Genomic DNA, 20,777 nt, shown 5'->3' on the forward strand with positions numbered 1-20,777 from the left:
GGAAGTAAGACAGCATGAAGTGCCATTAAGAACACATATTCTTTTAATGTTATATAACTGTAAGGCATTATCGACATGCACAGGATATCCTGGGACATTCATTCAGAATCTGAACCATAATGAAATTAGAATGAATGGCCACCTTCTCCATGCTTCCACGTTGTTTTGTATATTCCTTGAGTATGACCAGTCTCCACACTGTATTGAAATTGCTTCATTGTCTCCTTCACTTCACTGCCTTCTCTTAGAATGCAAGGACATCATTTTATTCATCTCCAAGTTGCCAAGGTATAAGCATACACTCGAGTACTTGAGGAAAGTACTTAATAGTTATTGAATTAAATAGTGGATTTTTAGATGAACGTGCCCATGGAATTCTCATTTACATACATAATAAAAAGTTGCTTCTATAAAATATAATCACTTCACTTTACATATCCTTCAATCACTTAATACTAATTTACTGTTTCATTTAATCATCAAAATCAGCATCTTGATGTGAATTATTAGTTCATTTCATCAGCACAGTAGCCCTGATATGGCTCAGAAAGGCAGTTGTTAGGGCCAGCATTGTGACACAGTGGGTTAAGCCCCAACATCAGCATCCCATATTGCACTGCCGGTTCCAGTCCCAGCTGCTGCGTTTCTAATCCAACTCCCTGCTAATATATATGGGAAAGCAGCAGAAGATGGCCCAAGTGCTTGGGCCTCTGCCACCCATGTGGGAACCCATGATGGGAGTTCCTAGCTCTTGGCTTTCATCTCAACCAGCTCTGATGGTTGCAGCCATTTGGGGAGTGAACCAATGGATGAAAGACCTCTTTTTCTCTCTTTCACTCTGCCTTTCAAATAAATAAAGCAAATCTTTTTAAACAGGCAGTTGCCATTAAAATATCCATTTTACAAATGATATCAACAAAACATAAAAGCAATTTCACGTGGGTCCCTACCACCTACGTGCGAGTCCTAAAATGAATTCCAAGCTCTTGCCTTTGGCTTGTCCCAGCCCCTGTTGTTGCAAGCATTTGGGGAATGAACCAACAGCTGAAAGATCTCTCTCTCTACCTTTCAAATAAAAAGAAAATATTTTAAAAACACTTGCTCCGAATCCCGTAAACATTGGTCACAGTCATCAGCTTTGTCAGCATTTGAATTCTAATTTATAATTGTTTATAAAACTTGTCACAAACCTGCAGCTTTCATCCCGGCAGGTAGAAGGCTGGGCTTGGAGCAGTGGGTAAGGAATCTGACCCTCTCTTTCCAGCTCTGTCACTGGCTTTCTCATATTATCTTTGGAGTTTTGTTTCTTCCTCTGTAAAAAATGAAGCCATCGCTACTGAGTATATTAAATAGATAAATAACATAGACCAAAGTTCTGTGCCAACTAATAGCTCTATAAAAGAGTCAGTTGCTTGTCTGTCTGTTTCCCTATCATTAACGGAGACAACAGTGGACCTATCAGAATTCTTGTGAACTCTAAATGAATTAATAAATGTACGAACAGTCCTAACAATGCCTAACAAGTGCTAGCTGTTGTTAACATAAGCTCCACGAGGGGACACGTCGGATTGTAAACAACTTCCATCTCCTACAGACCCTAGCTCCGCGCACCCCGCAGGAGCTCTCACGCACTAGGGACGATTTAGGAATGCAAGAATCTTTGTACCTCCCCGTTCTCCCAGCATGCAGCGCAGCGGGTGTCTCAGAGTAGGACGGCCGGAGGCCGGAACCCAAAGCTTGGCACGGTCCCGCGCCGGAGCCTCTTTGCTCCTGGACGCAGCGCCGGAAGTGCGGAGGGCGGGGTCTGTGCTGCTGGGTGAGATCCGCCGCCCCGGGAAGATGCTGCTGGACTTGTCGGAGGAGCATAAGGAGCACCTAGCGTTCCTGCCCCAAGTGGACAGCGCAGGTTAGGGGAGGCGGGGGCGATGGTTTGTGGACTGGGTGCCTACGGGAGCGCCCGGAGCTCACGGCCTCGCGACTTCCTTTTACAGTGGTCGCGGAGTTTGGGCGGATTGCTGTGGAGTTCCTGAGGCGAGGCTCGAACCCTAAGGTCTACGAAGGCGCCGCCAGTAAGAAGGCTGGGAGGGGAAGTGCGGGCCCGGAAGAGGAAGGGTGATTGCGACTTCGGGATCTTACTCTCCTTGTGGTAGTATGAAACCAGCAGAGCTCATCAGTCAGGGATTAAGTCCTGTCCGTTCCGAAAGTAGCAGTGAGAATTTTTTGTTTGTTTGTTTTAAAGGCTCCGTTAAAGTCAGTTTTTCAGGCGCTTTTCAGGAATATGGTGATGCTCAATCAATACTGTACATATCCATGCCTGTGGAATATATCCAAACATGCAAACAAACATGCAAGGCTATTCAGATAGAAGCTTTTGCTGAAGTATTACTGTTTTCCTACTGGATGAGGGGCACTCTCTGGGATTAATTCCATTCCTCTTGAGTTCTCCTGCCAGGTGTGAGGGACTGCTCGCTCAGGGGAAGGGCTGTGTGTCTGGGACTGTCTCCGCGGCTGTGCATTTTGTTAAGGTTACCTGGTGGGAAATATAGAAGACATCTGTTTGGAAGTCCAGTGAGAAAGAACAAGAGGCTGTGGCCAGCTTATTTTTTCATTGCAGTGTTTGAAAGCAAGGAATAATAGACACTATCTGTTTTTATGCTTTAAGATTTTTTTTTTTTTTGAAAGGCAGAGTTTCAGAGAGGAGGAGAGACAGAAATCTTCCATGCATTGGTTCACTCCCCAAATGGCTGCAACAGCCAGGGCTTGGCTAGGCTGAAACCAGGACCAGGAGCTTCTTCTGGGTCTCCCATGTGGGTGCAGGGGCCCAAGCACTTGGGGACGCATCACAGGCATTGGCCTAACCTACACCACAAGGCTGGCCCCAACTATCTGTTTTTAAAAACAGGTTTGATTGCGGGCCAGGGCTGTGACGTAGTAGGCTAAGCCTCAGCCTGCAGCACCGGCATCCCATATGGGCACCAATTCATGTCACATCTACTCTTCTCCCGAGCCAGCTCTCTGCCTGGGAAAACAGTAGAGGATGGCCCAACTGCTTGGGCCCCTGCACTGGCGTGGGAGACTCAGAGGAGCTTCCTGGCTCCTGGCTTCTGACTTCGGATTTGCACAGCTCCGCTGTTGGGGCCATTTGAAGAGTGAACCAGCGGATGGAAGACCTTTCTCACTGTGTCTCCCTCTATCTGCAACTCTACCTCTCAAATAAATAAATTAAAAATCTTAAAAAAAAAAACAGGTTTGAGTAAAAGGATCATTGAATAAAAGGATAAGTATCACACGATTATTTACTTGCATGTTTTCCTTTTCTTTCTCAGGAAAACTTAGTGTGAGTAGTGACACTGTCCAGCATGGCGTGGAAGGATTAATCTATCTCCTCACTGAGAGTTCAAAGCTCATGGTAAGGACTTCCATGGGCTGAGTGATATTGCCTGGATCCTTACAGAATATCCAGTGTACTCTACATCATGAGCTTGGCCAGTACCTGTGTTTTGCAATAATGTTGTCAATGGTTTATAATGGATTTGTGAAGGTATCGCTAAACAATACGACTGTAACATCATCTACTGTGAATATCTCTTAATGGTATAAATTAGAATGACCTCTAATTTTTCATGTTGTTAAACTTTGTGCCATGGTGTATATATCCTAGGAGGAAGGAGTATGGATTCATTTGTTTTGTCTTTGCCTATCAATGATATCTGCATAGATGCAAAATAGGAGGGTAAACTAGGCATCTTATTTCCTCTTTGTATTTAAAATATTATTATATATCAATAGCTCATTATTTTGGAATAGTGGACATTGGTTGTCCTTAGTTGTAAGGAACTACAAATGAATTAGGAGAGATAATATTCTTTATTTGTATTTTAGTATTTTAGCATTTACCAAAGATAAATTTTGACATTCTGTTAAACTCAATTCACTTTTAGATTTCTGAACTGGATTTCCAAGACTCTGTTTTTGTTTTGGGATTCTCTGAAGAGTTGAACAAATTGTTGCTTCAGCTTTATCTGGACAACAGAAAAGAGATCAGAACCATTCTGAGTGAATTGGCACCAGACCTTCCTAGTTACCATAACCTTGAATGGCGACTAGATGTACAGGTACAGCTGTTTCTAAACGTGACATACTTATTGTAATCTTTATCACATCAACAAAGCTCTGGTTTAAACTTTGATTATTTAGTCTTTATTTTCAGCCCATTTATAAATAGCTTATTTTCTTTTTTAAAAGTTATTTTCATTGTATTTGAAAGGTGGAGGGAAAGAGATCTTCATCCATTGGTTCACTGCCTAAATGCCTCCAAAAGCCAGGGCTGGGCCAGGCTAAAGCCAGGAGTTCAGATCTCCCACCTCAATCTCTCACATGGTTGTAGGCATCAAATACTTGAGCCAGTACCTGCTGCCTACCAGGAAGCTGGATTGGAAGCAGAAAGTGAGACTCACATTAGACACTTCCATATGTGATGTGGGTATCCCAAGTAAGGACTTATGCTCTGCACCAAACACACATTCCTATTAAATTTTTAATTTGTTTAAATCAGTTTGGTTTTCAAAGCTTGTAAGAAACTGGTTATTTTAGAAAAGGAGATAATTGGGCTGACTTTTAAGGTAATGCTTAGATTTTTTAAACAACTTTCCTTTAGGTTTAATGCATATAGAGTTCATGGGTCAGTTTTCAGCTCAATGAATTATCACATGGTAAAAAACTTAATGAAACAGATTTAACCAGGACTAGGGTCCCAGAAACATTTTTCATGTCTCCTTCCATTTACTGCCCCTTCCCTTATTTCCAAAGGTAACCAGCATCCTGACTGCTAACACATAGATTATTTTTGCCTGCTTTTTAACTTTCTGTCTATGGAATGACTCAGTAAATACTCTTTTGTATCTGGCTGTTTTTGCACATTATTTTTGTGAGATTCAAGATGTTTTTCAAGATGTATAAATGAACAAAAGAGAGTTTTCAGGTCATTGCGGTAGTAGCCCTGTATTAAGTAGTAACAGATGAATTAATAGGTGTTTTATTGATGGTCACGTGTTTGCAAATTAGAGCTGTGCTAAATGCTTTGGGACAAAAACAGTATAAAGCACGGGCATTTTAGCGTAGTGGGTTAAGCTACCACTTGGGACACCTGCATCCCATATTAGAGTGCTAGTTTAAGGCCTTGCTTTCCACTTCCTATCTAGCTTCCTACTAATACATTCTGGGAGGCAGCAGGTCCTTGCCAGCCATGTAGGAGACCCACACTGAGTTTTGGGCTCTCGGCTTCTGCCTACCTATTGTGGGCATTTGGGTAGTGAATCAGCAAGTGAAGGATATCTCATGCTCTCTGTCTCTCTCCTTTGCCTTTCAAATAAATTAAATAAATAAAAATTCTTTAAAAAGTCACCTTAAAAAACCAAAATTGTGAAATACTTTTTTTTTTTTTTTTCAAAATTTATTTTATTTATTTGACAGTTTCAGACAGAAGTAGACAAACACACACACACACACACACACACACACACGTCTTCCATCTGCTGGTTCACTCCCCAAATGGCTGCAACGGCTGGAGCTGTGCCAATCCAAGGCCAGGAGCCTGGGGCTTCTTATGGGTCTCCCATGTGGGTGCAGGGACGCAAGGACTTGGGCCATGTTTTACTGCTTTCCCAGGCCATAGCAGAGAGCTGGATCAAAAGTAGAGCAGCTGGGACTCAAACCGGTGCCCATATGGGATGTCAGCACTGCAGGCCGGGGCTTTAACACGCTGTGCCACAGCACTGGTCCCACGTTCTCAGCTGAAAAATATGTTGCCATTTGATTAAAGATACTAGGTGTTCTCCCTCCTTTTTTTTTTTTTTAATATCTGCATTTTTTTAGGATTTATCTACTTATGTATGTAATTGAAAGGTAGAGTTACAGGGAGAGGGAGAGACAGACAGACTTCCATCTGGTGGTTCACTCCCCAAGTAGCTGCAATGGCTGGGCGTTGGGCCAGGCTGAAGCCAGGAGTCAGAAGCTTCTTCTGATCTGCCACATAGGTGCAGGGGCCCAAGTACTCGGGCCATTCTCCACTGCTTTCCTAGGCACATTAGCAGAGAGCTGGATTGGAAGTGGAACACCCAGGACTCAAACCAGCACCCATATGGAATGCAGGCATTGCAGAAGGCAGCTTAAACTGCTACAATGCTGGCTCACGTCTTCTCAAAATAACTAGTACTTAAGGGTAATTATAAAATTTTGGAAAGGAAAGGAATGTATAATTGTATAAATGAGGGTGCCCACTGTGTTTTTCAAAAAAAATGTATAGCTTATGCAATTCTATGTGTGCTGACATGATCCAGTAAAGTTTCAGCAAAAAAGAGACATTTTAGAAGGATGAATGAATATAAAAAATCTGGATACATATCATTGGTAGAGGAGGCAGTGTAAGTTGTAAAGGCCCTGTGGACATGGGAATGAGCCTATGAATATGTGGTTTAGTAAACTGGTTCTGAAACTAGATTGCATATTGGAATAACTTGAGGAGCTTTAAAAAAAATTCTGATATCTGTGTTCTACCCATCGAAGTTCTGATTTTTTGGTAAAGGCTTTGGCCTGGGCACCAGAATTTTTAAAAGCTCCCTTTTCACCCAGGTAATTCTAAAATGCAGTATACTTTATGAACCACTGTTTCAGTGGATTCTTCCTCATTTGAATTGAGATAAGATTGTTAAAATAGATTTGACACAGCAGACAATAGGAAGTCCTTGCAGATTCTCAGATAAGAATAACATTAAAGCAGTCAGGAAATGTACTCTAGCATTCTTGAGCAGATTGGAATGAAATTGGGAATTAGAAGTATGAAGAACTTAAGGCCTTTACACATTTTGTCTCTCCATATGAAATACTTTTTCTGCCCTCCCATTACCTCTCGACTACTTACTTTTAAATTTGTTTAAATTGAGGTTCAACTGGCCCTTGGACCACATCTAGCTTGCTACCTATTTCTGTAAATAAATTTTTATTGGGATACATTCATTTGTTGACATACTATCTATGGCTGTTTTTCAGAGTTGAATAGTAGTTGTGCCAGAAACTGCGTGGTCTACAAAGCATAAAATATTTACTATATGGCTCTTTACAGCAAAATGTTTGCTGACTTTTGCTTTATTTATGTATGTTTAAAGATTTATTTATTTATTTGAAAGGCAGAGCTACAGAGAGGCAGAGAGAGAGAGAGAGAGGTCTTCTATCCTCTGGTTCATTCCCCAAATGGCTGCAGTGGCTGGAGCTGAGCCAATCCAAAGCCAGGAACCAGGAGCTTCTTCCAGGTTTCCCACGTGGGTGCAGGGCCCAAGGACTTGGGCCATCTTCTATTGCTTTCCCAGACCATAGCAGAGAGCTGGATCAGAAGTAGAGCAGCCAGGACTCAAACTGGTGCCTATGTTGGATGCTGGCACTGCAGATGGCAGCTTTACCCACTATGCCGCAGCGCCAGCCCCTGAACTTTTCCTTTAAATCATGCCTCCTGAGAGAAATGCCCTATGCCACTAGTCACAGTTAAATCCTGCTGGCATCTGTGTTGTTTCTTTGGCAATTTATCTCATTCATACATACCTGTTTTCCACAGTAAGCTGTAAACTCTGGGATACCAGGCCATGTGTGTCTTATTTCTTCTCTTTCTTCAAAGCCTCAACATCTCCATGCTCCACATTCTTAGCTATTGACTTTGTCTCCTGATTGGTTAAGAAAAGAGAAGAATTCAGAAGAGAATTCTCACATGCTTCTGCCATCCTGCCCATATCAGTTACTGCTTGCTCTGCCTTCTCTCTTGTTACTCTATGTCGTTTTTTTTATTTTTAAGATGTGTTTATTTATTTATTTGAAACTCAGAGTTTACGGAGAGGGAGAGACAGATATTTCATCTGCTGGTTCACTCTCCAGATGGCAGCAACAGCAGGCTGGGCCAAGCCAAAGCCATGAACCAGGAGCTTCTTCCAGGTGTCCCATGCAGGTAGCAGGGCCCAAACACTTAGGCCATCCTCTGCTGCTTTTCCCAGGCTGTTAGCAGGGAGCTGGATTTGGAAATGGAACAGCTGGGAAACACGAACCAGTACTATATGGGATGCCTGCATCCCAGGCAGGGGTTTACCCACTATACCATAGTGCTGGCCATTTTCATATCCATAGTCAACCTCTCCCTTGTACAATTAAATCCATCCCCATTTGTCCACATATGGACATAATTCAAGCATTCTTCCCTTTCTTGTCTGCATCATACTTTTTTACTTCTGTACTGAGTTGTTCCCTTCAGAAACCCGGTCTTGACTCTATCTACCCCTTCTACCTACACCCCACTAGTTTGCTTCCTTTTACACCCAAACTCTTTGAAAGAGTTGTCTTTCTGTGTGTTCTCTCTCGAACCAACTCTGATTAGGCTTCATCATCACCAGTCTACTAGTATAATTTGATGGATTCAGTGCTTGTTAGTCTTTATGCCATTCTGTTTATTAACATTTATCACTGTTAATCTTTTCTACTTGAAATACATTCTTCAGTTGCATTCTGGGAAGTTCTTCTCTCTGGTTCTCATCCAACCTCATAGGCCAGTCGTTCTCAGTATCCTTTGCTGATTCTCTTGCCTTGTTGACCTTTCAACATTGGAATGCCCCCCAGAGTTCAGCTTTCAGTCTTCATACCTTTTCCACTTTATTCATTAGCTGATCTCATCCAGCTTGATGGCTTCAGATACTCCCTTGTAGACTCTGGATTCCCAAACTTAAGTCTTTATACTAGACCTATGCCCCGAACCCCAGAGTTACCAGTTGAAACCCATTTGACATATCCACTTGGGTGTTTAATAAATATTCAAATGCAGTTCATCAAAACTTGAAGCCTGCCTTCTCATTTCTCTCCCTAAACTCCTTCCATAATCTTCCCCTGCAGTTTGAATTACTCAGGCTAAAAAACACTTGGACTCATTCTTTTTTATTTTTATTTATTTTTTTGACAGGCAGAGTGGACAGTGAGAGAGAGAGAGAGAGACAGAGAGAAAGGTCTTCCTTTGCCATTGGTTCACCTCCCAATGGCTGCTGTGGCCGGCGCACTTCGGCAGGCGCACTGCGATGATCCGAAGCCAGGAGCCAGGTGCTTCTCCTGGTCTCCCATGCGGGTGCAGGGCCCAAGCACTTGAGCCATTCTCCACTGCACTCCCGGGCCACAGTAGAGAGCTGGCCTGGAAGAGGAGCAACCAGAACAGAACCGGCGCCCCGACTGGGACTAGAACCCGGGGTGCCGGTGCCTCAAGGCGGAGGATTAGCCTACTGAGCCACGGCGCTGGCCTTGGACTCATTCTTGACTCCTCTCCTTATCCTTCATCCCAGCCATCTGCAAATCAGTTTCTGACTTGAAAAGATATCCACAAACTGATTGCTTCCCTTCCATTGTTTGAGAAAAACTGGTAAATTCCACACCAAAATTATAATTTCCAACACCTCTTAAAAAATCAGAAATACAGGAGCCACATTCACACATAGCATTAATCAATTCAAGATGCAATGAATCTAAGGTGATGGTGGCGTAAGTTTCAATCTCTATAGTATTTGAGGATGTGAGCTTAAAACTTGGGTGCAAGATGAGTTCCAACTACAAATGAGAATGATTTCTCCAACAGCTGACTTCAATCATGTTGGTTATTCACTCTTAATAGAAATAAAGCTAGCAATTAAAATAAGGATGGTTAGGGGGAAAGAACAACCTCTAGTACAACACAATGTCTTACTGAAAGTAAGAGCAACATTGAACATGGGGGGATCCTCAGGGGTGTCAGAGTTGAGATAAAGGGTTCAGGATTTGGTTGGAAGAAAGATATAGCCATCACAGTATAGATTTTACCCTTGGGATAGGATGGATAGCTTAGAGAGAAAAGGTATTCTGTTGTCACTGAGCATCCTTGGTTATGTGCAGATAACCATAGAAAAGATAATTTTTATGTTTCACTTATCCATTGATGATTCTACCTTACTATTCATTTATCAAACTATTTGTTGAATGTATGCTGTATACCAGGCCTTATGGAAATAGCAATCAAAAAAAAAACATAGTACTTGCCTTTAAATCCACACAGTCTTACAGAAGGAGACCCCCGAAAGTAGATGAAAAATCATGAGGCCAGTATTGTGGCACAGCAGGTTAAGCTATTGCTTGTGACACTGACACCCCATATCAGAATACCAATTTTTGTCCCGCTGCTCTACTTCTGATTCAGCTCCCTGATAGTGGGCTTGGATAGGTAGAGGAAGATGGCCAAGTATTTGGGTCCCTGCCACGCATGTGGGAGACCAGGATGGAGTTTCCAGCTCTTGACTTGAGCCTTGCCCAAAACTGTCTGTTGTGGACATTTGGGAGGTAAACCATCAGATAGAAGATTTCACTGTTGTCTCTTCCTCTCTGTCTGTGGCTTTGCCTTTCAAATGAATAAATCATTTAAAAAATAAAGTTGAAAATTTGTGATTATAATCAAGTGTGATGAGTTCTTGAGTAGGCATGAACACAAGATATGGTATAAACTAGATTATAGGCCCCATGAAGGCAGATATGGCATCTCCAACCAGTACCTACCACATAATAGGTGTTCAGTGTTAAAAAGTGGTTGTTAAGGGTTGGCACTGTGTTACAGTAGGTTAATCCTGCATCTGCGGCGCTGGAATCCCACCTGGGTGCTGGTTCTAGTCCCGGCTGTTCCTCTTCCGATCCAGCTCTCTGCTGTGGCCTGGGTAAAACAGTAGAAAATGGCCCAAGAGCTTGGGTCCCTGCACCCATGAGGGAGACCCAGAAGTTCCTGGCTCCTGGCTTTGGATCAGCTCACTTCTGGGTGTTGCAGCCGTTTGGGGAGTGAATCAGTGGATGGAAGACCTTTCTTCTGTCTCTCCTTCTCACTGTAACTCTACCTCTCAAATAAATAAATAAAATCTTCAGGGAACAACAAGAAAAAAAAGGTGGTTGGGAGGGGAAAGGTAGCATAGGCTTAAATTATTTATCAAACATTTGTTTTACAACTGATGTTTGCCAGGTGTTATGGATACAGAAAAGAACAAGACACACTTCATTCTCTTGCGGACATCATATGCAGCAAGCATGTGGGGATCATGGAGAGGAGATCACTGTAGTTAAGCCTTTAGAGCTAGGACCTTTCACAATAACCAGGGGGAGATGTGGGAATGGTCATGTTTATGTGATTCAGCAGTCATTTGTCATCGATCATTACCTGTCTTTTATGTTGGAGTATCCTCTGATTTGGGGGTTCAGTAATTCTTAATAGTTTCTTTTGACTTTGTTGATTTGCTTTGTTTTTTTTTTTCCCATTATGAAGACATTTTATAAAGTCACAAAATGGGGCCGGCACTGTGGAATAGCGGGTACAACCACCATCCACAGTGCTGGCATCCCGTATGGGCGCTGGTTCAAGTTCTGGCTGCTCCACTTCCAATCCAGCTCTATGCTATGGCCTGGGAAAACAGTAGAAGATGACCCAAGTTCTTGAGCCCCTGCACCTGCATGGGAGATCCAGAAGAAGCCCCTGGCTCCTGGCTGCAGATCTACACAACCACAGCTATTTTGGCTAATTGAGGAATGAACCAGCAGATGAAAGATATCTCTCTCTCTCTCTCTGCCTGTACCTCTCTGTAACTCTGCCTTTCAAATAAATAAATCTTTAGAAAAAAAGTCACAAATTAAGAAACTGAATTTTCTAAAATTAAATTTAAGAGAGCTCATTTACCCAATGAAATGAGTTTGAATTGCTGAATTCATATAAGAATGGTTATGCTTTAAAGTTGAGGGTTTACTGAATGAATATTGCCACTTAGGGTGAAATGCACTTAAGGGCTTACAAAGCTGCATAAAACTAATTGAGATCCTGTGCTCGTTAGTTGAAATTATTATAAGGGTTTTTAGCTGTAGTAGAATTTTCTGTTTGTGGCAAGAAGAGGGCATGTCGGATGAGACCAGCTAAATGGCTGGGAAACTAATAATAGGATACAGAGCCTTTCATTTTTGAGTAACTGGAGACTGGTAGTGAATGGACAATTACCATATAATTATGGTGCAGTTGCTTATGGGAAACATTAATCATCATATTTTAATTTCTTGTAGGAATATTTTCCCATATGTCATAAATTGTCAGCACAATTGATGCCCTTTTAAAAGATGCTGTTATTATTGTTGGGTTCACAGGGAAGGTGGCAGAATTTCATCTCCATTAAAAAATAAGTACATGTCTAGAACTTTGTCAGCTGTGGTTCTTTATTCTGTAGTCTGAGAGAAATCTTTCTGAGAAAAAGTTAGCTCAGATTATGTCGTCTTTTTTTTTTTTTTTTTTTTTTTTTTGAGGTTTTATTTATTTGAGAGGCAGAGTTATAGAGAGAGGGAGAGATTGAAAGAGAGGTCTTCTGTCCACCAGTTCACTCCCCAGATGGCCACAACAGCTGATCTGGGCTGATCAGGAGCCAGGAGCTTCCTCTGGGTCTCCCACTCAGGCGCGGGGGCCCAAGCACTGGGGCCATCTTCCCAGGCACATTAGCAGAGAGCTAGATCAGAAGTGGAGCAGGACTGGAACTGGTGCCCATATGGGATGCCAGTGCCACAGGCAAAGGCTTAACCTACTATGCCATGGCACCAGACCCCTGATTATGTCTTTACTGAGTGTTTGCTAAGGATGTTTTATAATCTCTTTTCTAGAATTCTAAAAGAATGTTATAGATACTTATCTGTAAGGTTGCTAATTTAGATATATTATTTAAAATTAAAGGGTAAATGGAGTGACTTATGTTTTTTTAAAAAAAAATTGTAGCTTAATTACAAACCTAAGTATATTCAGTCCCTGTTATTGCAGATGTAGAGGAAATAAAAATGAATGGTACTAATTGAATAAGCAGCTTTTCCTGTATTTATAGTTTGCATATCTACCCTAGCTGTACTTTTCTATACTACAGAGATGATCTTAAAGAGATATTTTTACCTTAAAATAACTGGTTTATGTTTGGGGACTTAGCACACCCAAAAGAATTGACCTGTTTACAGATTATTTTGGGACAGTAAATTTCAGTCTTTGATCAGTATCTTGGTTCTTTTATAAAATGCTGATTGAGATCTGTTCATTTTTCTCTTGGGTTTTGAGAGTTGTTCTCTTTGATATTAAATCAAAAGGATTCATTATAAATTCTGGATAGTCATCATTTTTTGGTTATATTTGCATTGCAAAATATCTTCCAGGGTTTTTTGTTGTTGTTGTTTGTTTTTTAGTATTTATTTATTCATTTGAAAGAGTTACAGAGAGGTAGAACCAGAGATCTTCCATCTTCTGGTTCATTCCCCAAATCGCCACAACAGCTGGAGCCAAGAGCCAGGAGCTTCTTCCAGGTCCCTCACACAGGTGCAGGGGCCCAAGGACTTGAGCCATCCTCTGCTGCTTTCCCAAGCCATAGGAGAGAGCTGGTTTGGAAGTACAGCAGCCAGCTCTCAAGCCAGTGCCCATATGGAATGCCAGCATTGCAGCAGTGGCTTTACCTGCTAAGCCACAGCACTGGTGCACCTTCTTCTAGTTTATCACTTCTGTTGTCTCCATTTTTAGGTATTCCCCCTTTTTTTTTTTTTTAAGATTTATTCATTTGGCCGGCGCCGCAGCTCACTAGGCTAATCCTCCTCCTTGCAGCGCTGGCACACCAGGTTCTAGTCCCGGTCGGGGCGCCGGATTCTGTCCCGGTTGCCCCTCTTCCAGGCCAGCTCTCTGCTGTGGCCAGGGAGTGCAGTGGAGGATGGCCCAAGTACTTGGGCCCTGCACCCCATGGGAGACCAGGAGAAGTACCTGGCTCCTGCCATCGGATCAGTGTGGTGCGCCAGCCGCAGCGCGGCCATTGGAGGGTGAACCAACAGCAAAGGAAGATCTTTCTCTCTGTCTCTCTCTCTCACTGTCCACTCTGCCTGTAAAAAAATAAAAATAAATAAATAAATAAAAATTAAAAAAAAAAAGATTCATTTATTTGAAAGGCACAGTTACAGAGAGAGAGGGAGACACAAAGAGAGAGATCTTCTGTCCACTGGTTCACTCTCCAACTGGCCACAACAGCTGGGACTGGGCTGCACCAAAGCAAGGAGCCTCCTCTGAGTCTCCCATGTGGATGCAGGGGCCCAAGAACTTGGGCCATCCATCGTCTGCTGCTTTCCCAGACATATTAGTAAGGAGCTGGATTGGAAGTGGAGCAGCTAGGACAGTATGGGATGCTGCCAACCCCTTTAGTATTCTTTGAAGGATATTTATTGCATATATTCTCATTTTTTTTTCCTTTACAAAGATTTTTAAGTTCACCTTTCATTTTGAAGTCTGATCACCTGAAGTTTTATTTTTGTGTTAATGTATAAGACAGTTATAAACAGAATGTACTCATTGTGGTTATTAAATAGTTGTTCCATTCTTACTCCATTTAAAATCAAGCTGGCAAGCAGAAGTCTCAGGCAGCAGATCAAACCAGCAGTGACCATAAAACTACACCTGAATCAAAATGGAGATCATAACACCAAGGTTCTACAGACAGATCCAGCCACCCTGCTCCATTTGGTTCAGCAACTGGAACAAGCATTGGAGGAGATGAAGACAAACCACTGTAGAAGAGTTGTCCGCAACATCAAGTAGGGCCAGCTTCAGAGTTTTAGTCCCTTTGAATCATTTGTGAATTGGTAATGTATTACTTTTCAGAGTTTTTTTTTTTTTTTATTGTTGGTGATATATCTGATTCCATGACATTTCTTCTTATTCCAGAATATTGAAAAGTTCCTTTTCCTGGTGCTAAATGTGGCCAGCTTCTTGACAAATTAAGATGTATTTTGTATTTTAAATGTGTACATAAGATTGAATCAACTAGAAATGAATATATATTGTTCATATTTTCTGTATATATGAATGAGTATCCTGTTTTTGGTACTTCTTTTGACTGCTTTTTATTTTCTTCATTATTGATCAGAATTTAAAATTCACAATGCAATACTGTTTATTAATATTCAGAATATTTCTACACAGTTTAATGGTTTTTTTACTTATGAAAGCACCTCATGATGTTAATAGCCACAGAATAATTAAAAGTAAATATAATTTTTAAATGCCATATTGTCATAGGCAGTTTTTTCCTTTTTTTCCTTGTATTTGAAGATGATAAGTCTTATCCTGTTGCCTAAGTTTGAGTTGTCATGGCTAGTTAGCTTAAATAGTACTCACATTTGAATAATCATATATTGCATTTTATCAAGAACTAATTTTACTCTTAATACCCAAAGGATCGGCCGGTGCCGCAGCTCAGTAGGCTAATCCTCCGTCTTGCGACGCCGGCACACTGGGTTCTAGTCCTGGTCGGGGCGCCGGATTCTGTCCCGATTGCCCCTCTTCCAGGCCAGCTCTCTGCTGTGGCCCGGGAGTGCAGTGGAGGATGGCCCAAGTGCTTGGGCCCTGCACCCCATGGGAGACCAGGAGAAGTACCTGGCTCCTGCCATCGGATCAGCGCGGTGCGCTGGCCGCAGCAGCCATTGGAGGGTGAACCAACAGCAAAGGAAGACCTTTCTCTCTGTCTCTCTCTCTCACTGTCCGCTCTGCCTGTAAAAAAAAAATACCCAAAGGATCTAAAAGACACCCTGCCATTTACATTCGTAAATAATGGATGCAGAGTAATATAGTCGATTGTTGATTACCTAGATATTACAGTCACTTTTATAATTTTATTTGAATAAACCATAAGGGGGGGAGAGAAGGCTGTTTTATTTCATTATAGGCAGATGTCCCTTCTATACAAATCTGAATGTTTTGTTTTTTTAGTAGGCAACCAAAAACTATTGGCCTGAAAAACACATGCCAATTTATTAGGTCAGCCTAAGAGAATGCAGACAAGATGACAGGAGTTAGGGAGAATTAGATGGAAGAGTAGAAATGGGAGTTCGTTCTTAACTATGTGTCCAGGGCCTTAACCTTAGAGTCTTATCCCCATGGAACAACCTAGGAGGTCCTTCAGAATGGTCAGACTTTAAGCTGGACTTTAGGCTCTATCAAGACTTTGCTTCAGGCTGGCGCTGCAGCTCAACAGGCTAATCCTCCGCCTAGCGGCACTGGCACACCAGCTTCTAGTCCCGGTCGGGGCACCAGATTCTGTCCCGGTTGCCCCTCTTCCTGGCCAGCTCTCTGCAATGGCCCTGGAGTGCAGTGGAGGATGGCCCAAGTACTTGGGCCCTGCACCCGCATGGGAGACCAGGAGAAGCACCTGGCTCCTGGCTTCAGATCAGTGCGATGCACCGGCTGCGGCGGCCATTGGAGGGTGAACCAATGGCAAAGGAAGACCTTTCTCTCTGTCTCTCTCTCTCTCACTGTCCACTCTGTCTGTAAAAAAAAAAAAAAAAAAAAAAAAGACTTTGCTTCCTAAGAATTAGAGATTTTCAGGTCAGAAGGTCAGACTGACATCTCTTTTTCCTGAGAAGAGAGAGAGCCTGGCAGGGGACAGAAGTCAGTAAGAGAAAAGCACACTTGAAATTGCTACCCATTGTCACCTGCAGGCACACGGACCCCCCCTTTTCCTACAGATATATAGTCTACAATTGTAAAACAGTTGTATTGTTAGGTAGTAGCAAACTAATTAGAAATAATTTTTAATTATAGTAACAATTTGATTAATGAAGTTCACTTATTAACTCATAAACAAAAGGAGACTTTATGTATTGCATGAAATAGTAGCATATGCCATTGAGTTTAAAAGCAACCTGCCTGCCAAGCTTATATGACAAAAATAGCTGTGTGAGGCTTATTTGGCCACATTTGATAGAAGATAAACAGGGCTGACTCCAGCCAGACTGAAATAATAGCCCTGTTTCCCCTCAGAGCAACCTCTTTTACCTCTTTGTCTGCTGTTCTTAACTGAATCAAAACAAGAACGCCTGTGCTAGTCTTCTTTTCAGATTTGTATCAGACTCCTCTGGTCGTCTTTATCTGAACTTTGCTCCTCTGTGATAGCCTGCCTTCTGCACCTTTTGGAGCCAGGATGAGCTGGGAGCAGTCTCCCTACCTTCTTTCAGAACCTGCAGTTCACTTTTTTGGTGTAAGCAGTTGAATGAGCTTCTTCTTGTTGAAACATTCCATTCCTTGTGGATTCTCTTGCCTTATGTGGTTTATGCAATATTTGATATATTTTCTTAATGACTGGTTTGTGAGAGATACTTTTTTTTTGAATGTTTATTTATCATTTGAAAGGCAGAGCAACAGAGAAAGAAAGATCTTCCATCTGCTAGTTTACTCCCCAAGCCCCTGCAACAGCCTGGAACCAGGAACTCAACCCAGGTTTCCCACATGGGTGGTAAGGACCCACAAAGTCGAGCCATCATCTGCTGTCTCCTAGGGTACATATTAGTAGGAAGCTGGATCATAAATGTGAAGGCAGGACTCAATCCCAGGCACTCCAGTTTAGCATGTAGTCATTCCAAGTGGTAGCCCAACCCACGTGCCGAATCCACATTTGATAATTTCCGTAGCTTGTTTATACACATAATTTTGTGTAGATACTGTCATTGTTCCACTCTTCGGTATAACCCAGGTTTGTTAACTCTGGGTAATATGCCTTTCACATCTATAAATAATTTGAATTTTTACTGAAACTTTAGATTATGAATATGTTGGTTCTTTTAACATTTTGTTGAAATATAGTGTACTACCAGTAAATGCACATAAGTGTATAGAAATATTAGTTTCTGGTCCTCTGATCACACTCATAACCAACATCCAAATTAAGAACAACACATTGCTAGCACCCCAAGAATCCTCACTCTTCCCTCTACCCATATTTTTAATGTGAGGAAGAATATATTGTCATTTACATACTAACATTTATAACTGTATACCAAATGATAGGACATACACACAAGTCTTATACTGTATATGTTGAGTACCGCAAGTAGGAGAAACATGGTATTTGTCTTTGCGTCTGGCTTATTTCATTTAGCATAATGATCTCCCCATTGCATGTGTTGCAAACATCAGGATTTCATTCTTTTTATGACTGATACTCAGTTGTATACATTTACCATATTTTCTTTTCTTTTTTTTTTTAAAGGATCAGATACAAGATAAGACAAGATAAGATGTGCATTTATTGGTAGTTACTTCATTCATGAAAACACATCGATAGTAAAGTAAAATTAAAAGCTTGCCTTCGTTAGCCTTCTGGCGGGACACAGCCATTCAAGGGCCCAGCTAAGAACCCAGGGGCAGTATGGTTCAGTTACAACAAACTTGATCTGTTCTTTGTGGGACAGAAACACTAAGGAATTACCTGATAATGATCAAGCTCAAAGCCATGGTTCCCTCACATTTTCCTTTCCAACATAACATCTTGATGCCTAGTTAAGGTTCAAGAACTAAAAGGATAAGGAGACAGTGTTTTAAAATGCCTTTAACAGTTATGCTGAAGGATTAATTCCCTTGATTTTCATACCTGTTCACCACTTCCTGTGGTATTCACTGCACAAGCACCTTGTGCAGTGTTTGTCAGTGATAAACCTTTTAAAACTAATCTCTCGAGGCTGGGGTGGAGGCACAGCAGGTTAAGCCGCAGCCTGCAACACCGGCATCCCATATGAGCATGCATATACCATGTCTTCTTTACCCAGTCATCAATTGATGAACACCTAGGTTAATTCCACATCTTAGCTATTGTGAGTTGAGCAGTTAGAAATGTGTAGAAAGAGTACAAATTGGCTAATGCATGCTTAGACTTAAGCATTATATCCTTTATGTCTCAAAGTCAGAATAGTAACCTGACACCTCAGAGCATAGCTATGAGCATATATCTATGTGTGTATCACAAACTCTGTATGTACTTATTGGCAGTCTCCACAAGTGTTTCACAGAATTTCAACAAGCTGGGTTTGTTGTTGATTATCTCCAAGCTTGGACAAATTTAAAGCAGCTAATTAGAAAGGGGTGGAGAGTATTATAGTGTATCTTCTTTGAGAACTGAAAAATCAAATAAAGTTTGAAAAACCTGGCCTTGCTCAGCCCTGGTTGTTGCAGATATCTGGGGAGTGACCCAGTGGATGGGTGATAATCTCTCTCTGTCATTCTGCCTTTCAAACAAATTTATTTATTTATTTATTTTTAATTTCCAAGAGGAGTTTCATTGATGGCTCTGGTTCATTCCCATCCAAAAGACCAAAGGAAGTGAGCAGTGGTAACCTTTAGATTTGATTGTCTTCATAACAAAACAAAATGAAGATTAGAACTGGATCACTTGCCCCTTTCTCTTCTTATCTCCTCCCAATTCAAAATGTTTACATCTCTTAATAGCCAACATTCTCTTGGATCTGCACTTGGGCTCCACACACTCAAGCCTCAGCACAATCTTCTTTGTAATTTTAGCCTTTTTCTGGAAAATCGGCTTAGTCCGTCCCGCATAGCCACTCTGCTTCCTATCATAACGCCGCTTTCCCTGAGCATACAGAGTCTTTGCCCTTCTTATACTGTGTCACCTTATGGGGCTGGTGCTTGCCATACTTACTACAGAAGGTCCAGCGGGTTTTCGGAACATTCATGTTGCCAAGCACTATGGGCACAGAAAGAAAAAGCCAAATAAATCTTTTTAAAAAAAGAGTTTGTGTAAAGGATTCATGTGTCAAGTCTTTAAAGTTCATAATAGTTCATGACTTTTAAGGATATAAATGAGGAAGGTAAAAGGCTAACATTAGAAGTTGGGGGCTGGTGCCGTGGCTCACTAGGCTAATCCTCCACCTGCGGCGCCAGCACCCTGGGTTCTAGTCCCAGTTGGAGCACGGATTCTGTCCCAGTTGCTCCTCTTCCAGTCCAGCTCTCTGCTGTGGACCAGGAGTGCAGTGGAGGATGGCCCAGGTCTTTGGGCCCTGCACCCACATGGGAGACCAGGAGGAAGCACCTCGCTCCTGGCTTCGGATCAGCGCAGCGCGCCCGCTGTAGCAGCCACTTGGGGTGAACCAATGGCAGGAAGACCTTTCTCTCTCTCTCTCTCTCTCTCTCTCTCTCACTGTCTGACTCTGCCTGTAAAAAAAAAAAAAAAGAAGAAGAAGTTGGACAAAAGGCTCTGTGGCTTCTTCTGGGTCCTTCCCAGAGCCTTACTTTCTTCACCTCTAAAATGAGAATTTAGGATCACCTACCACACTGGCTTTTAAGGACTAAATAAGACTGTGTATGCAGATTGTCCAGCTTTAGGAAGTACTCAACAAATGCTTACCATTATTGAAATAGTTGTGCCACCTAAAGGCTCAGCTATTTTATAACTTTGCATTATGTACAATATACTCTGTTTAAGAAATGGGGAAAGGGGCCGGCGCTGTGGTGTAGTGGATAAAGCCGCTGCCTGCAGTGCTGGCATCCCATATGGGCACCAGTTCAAGTCCTGGCTGCTCTACTTGCGATCCAGCTCTCTGCTGTGGTTTGGTAAAGCAGTGGAAGATGGCCCAAGTCCCTGGGCCCTTGCACCTGTGTGGGAGACCTGTAGGAGGCTCCTGGCTCCTGCCTTCGGATTGGTGCAGCTCCAGCTGTTGTGGCTAATTAGGGAGTGAACCAGCAAACAGAAGACCTTTCTCTCTCTCTGCCTCTCCTCTCTCTGTGTAACTCTGACTTTCAAATAAATAAATAAATCTTAAAAAAAAAAAAAGAAAGAAACGGGGAGAATGCTAACTGGTTGTTTCTTTTCATTGTAATTTCTATAATGAGTTTGACTTTCATAACCTTTAGAAGAAAACAAGAT

The 20,777-nt window shown here is 42.0% G+C and overlaps 1 protein-coding gene and 1 pseudogene across 1 annotated transcript; one reads left to right on the forward strand and one right to left on the reverse strand.

Annotated features, from left to right (window-relative positions):
- Positions 1-1,692: 1,692 nt before the first annotated feature.
- On the forward strand, positions 1,693-15,014 carry COMMD2 (COMM domain containing 2). The gene is made up of 5 exons (XM_002716259.5): positions 1,693-1,906; positions 1,992-2,069; positions 3,327-3,409; positions 3,942-4,115; positions 14,468-15,014. The coding sequence occupies exons 1-5, from the start codon at positions 1,840-1,842 to the stop codon at positions 14,663-14,665; spliced, it is 600 nt and encodes a 199-aa protein (XP_002716305.1). The 5' UTR covers positions 1,693-1,839; the 3' UTR covers positions 14,666-15,014.
- Positions 15,015-18,719: 3,705 nt separating this feature from the next.
- Positions 18,720-19,587, reverse strand: LOC127482873 (large ribosomal subunit protein eL42-like; annotated as a pseudogene).
- Between the last annotated feature and the right edge of the window lie 1,190 nt (positions 19,588-20,777).

The sequence above is a fragment of the Oryctolagus cuniculus genome, chromosome 4, assembly GCF_964237555.1.
Source record: "Oryctolagus cuniculus chromosome 4, mOryCun1.1, whole genome shotgun sequence".
In the NCBI taxonomy this organism is placed as follows: Eukaryota; Metazoa; Chordata; class Mammalia; order Lagomorpha; family Leporidae; genus Oryctolagus; species Oryctolagus cuniculus.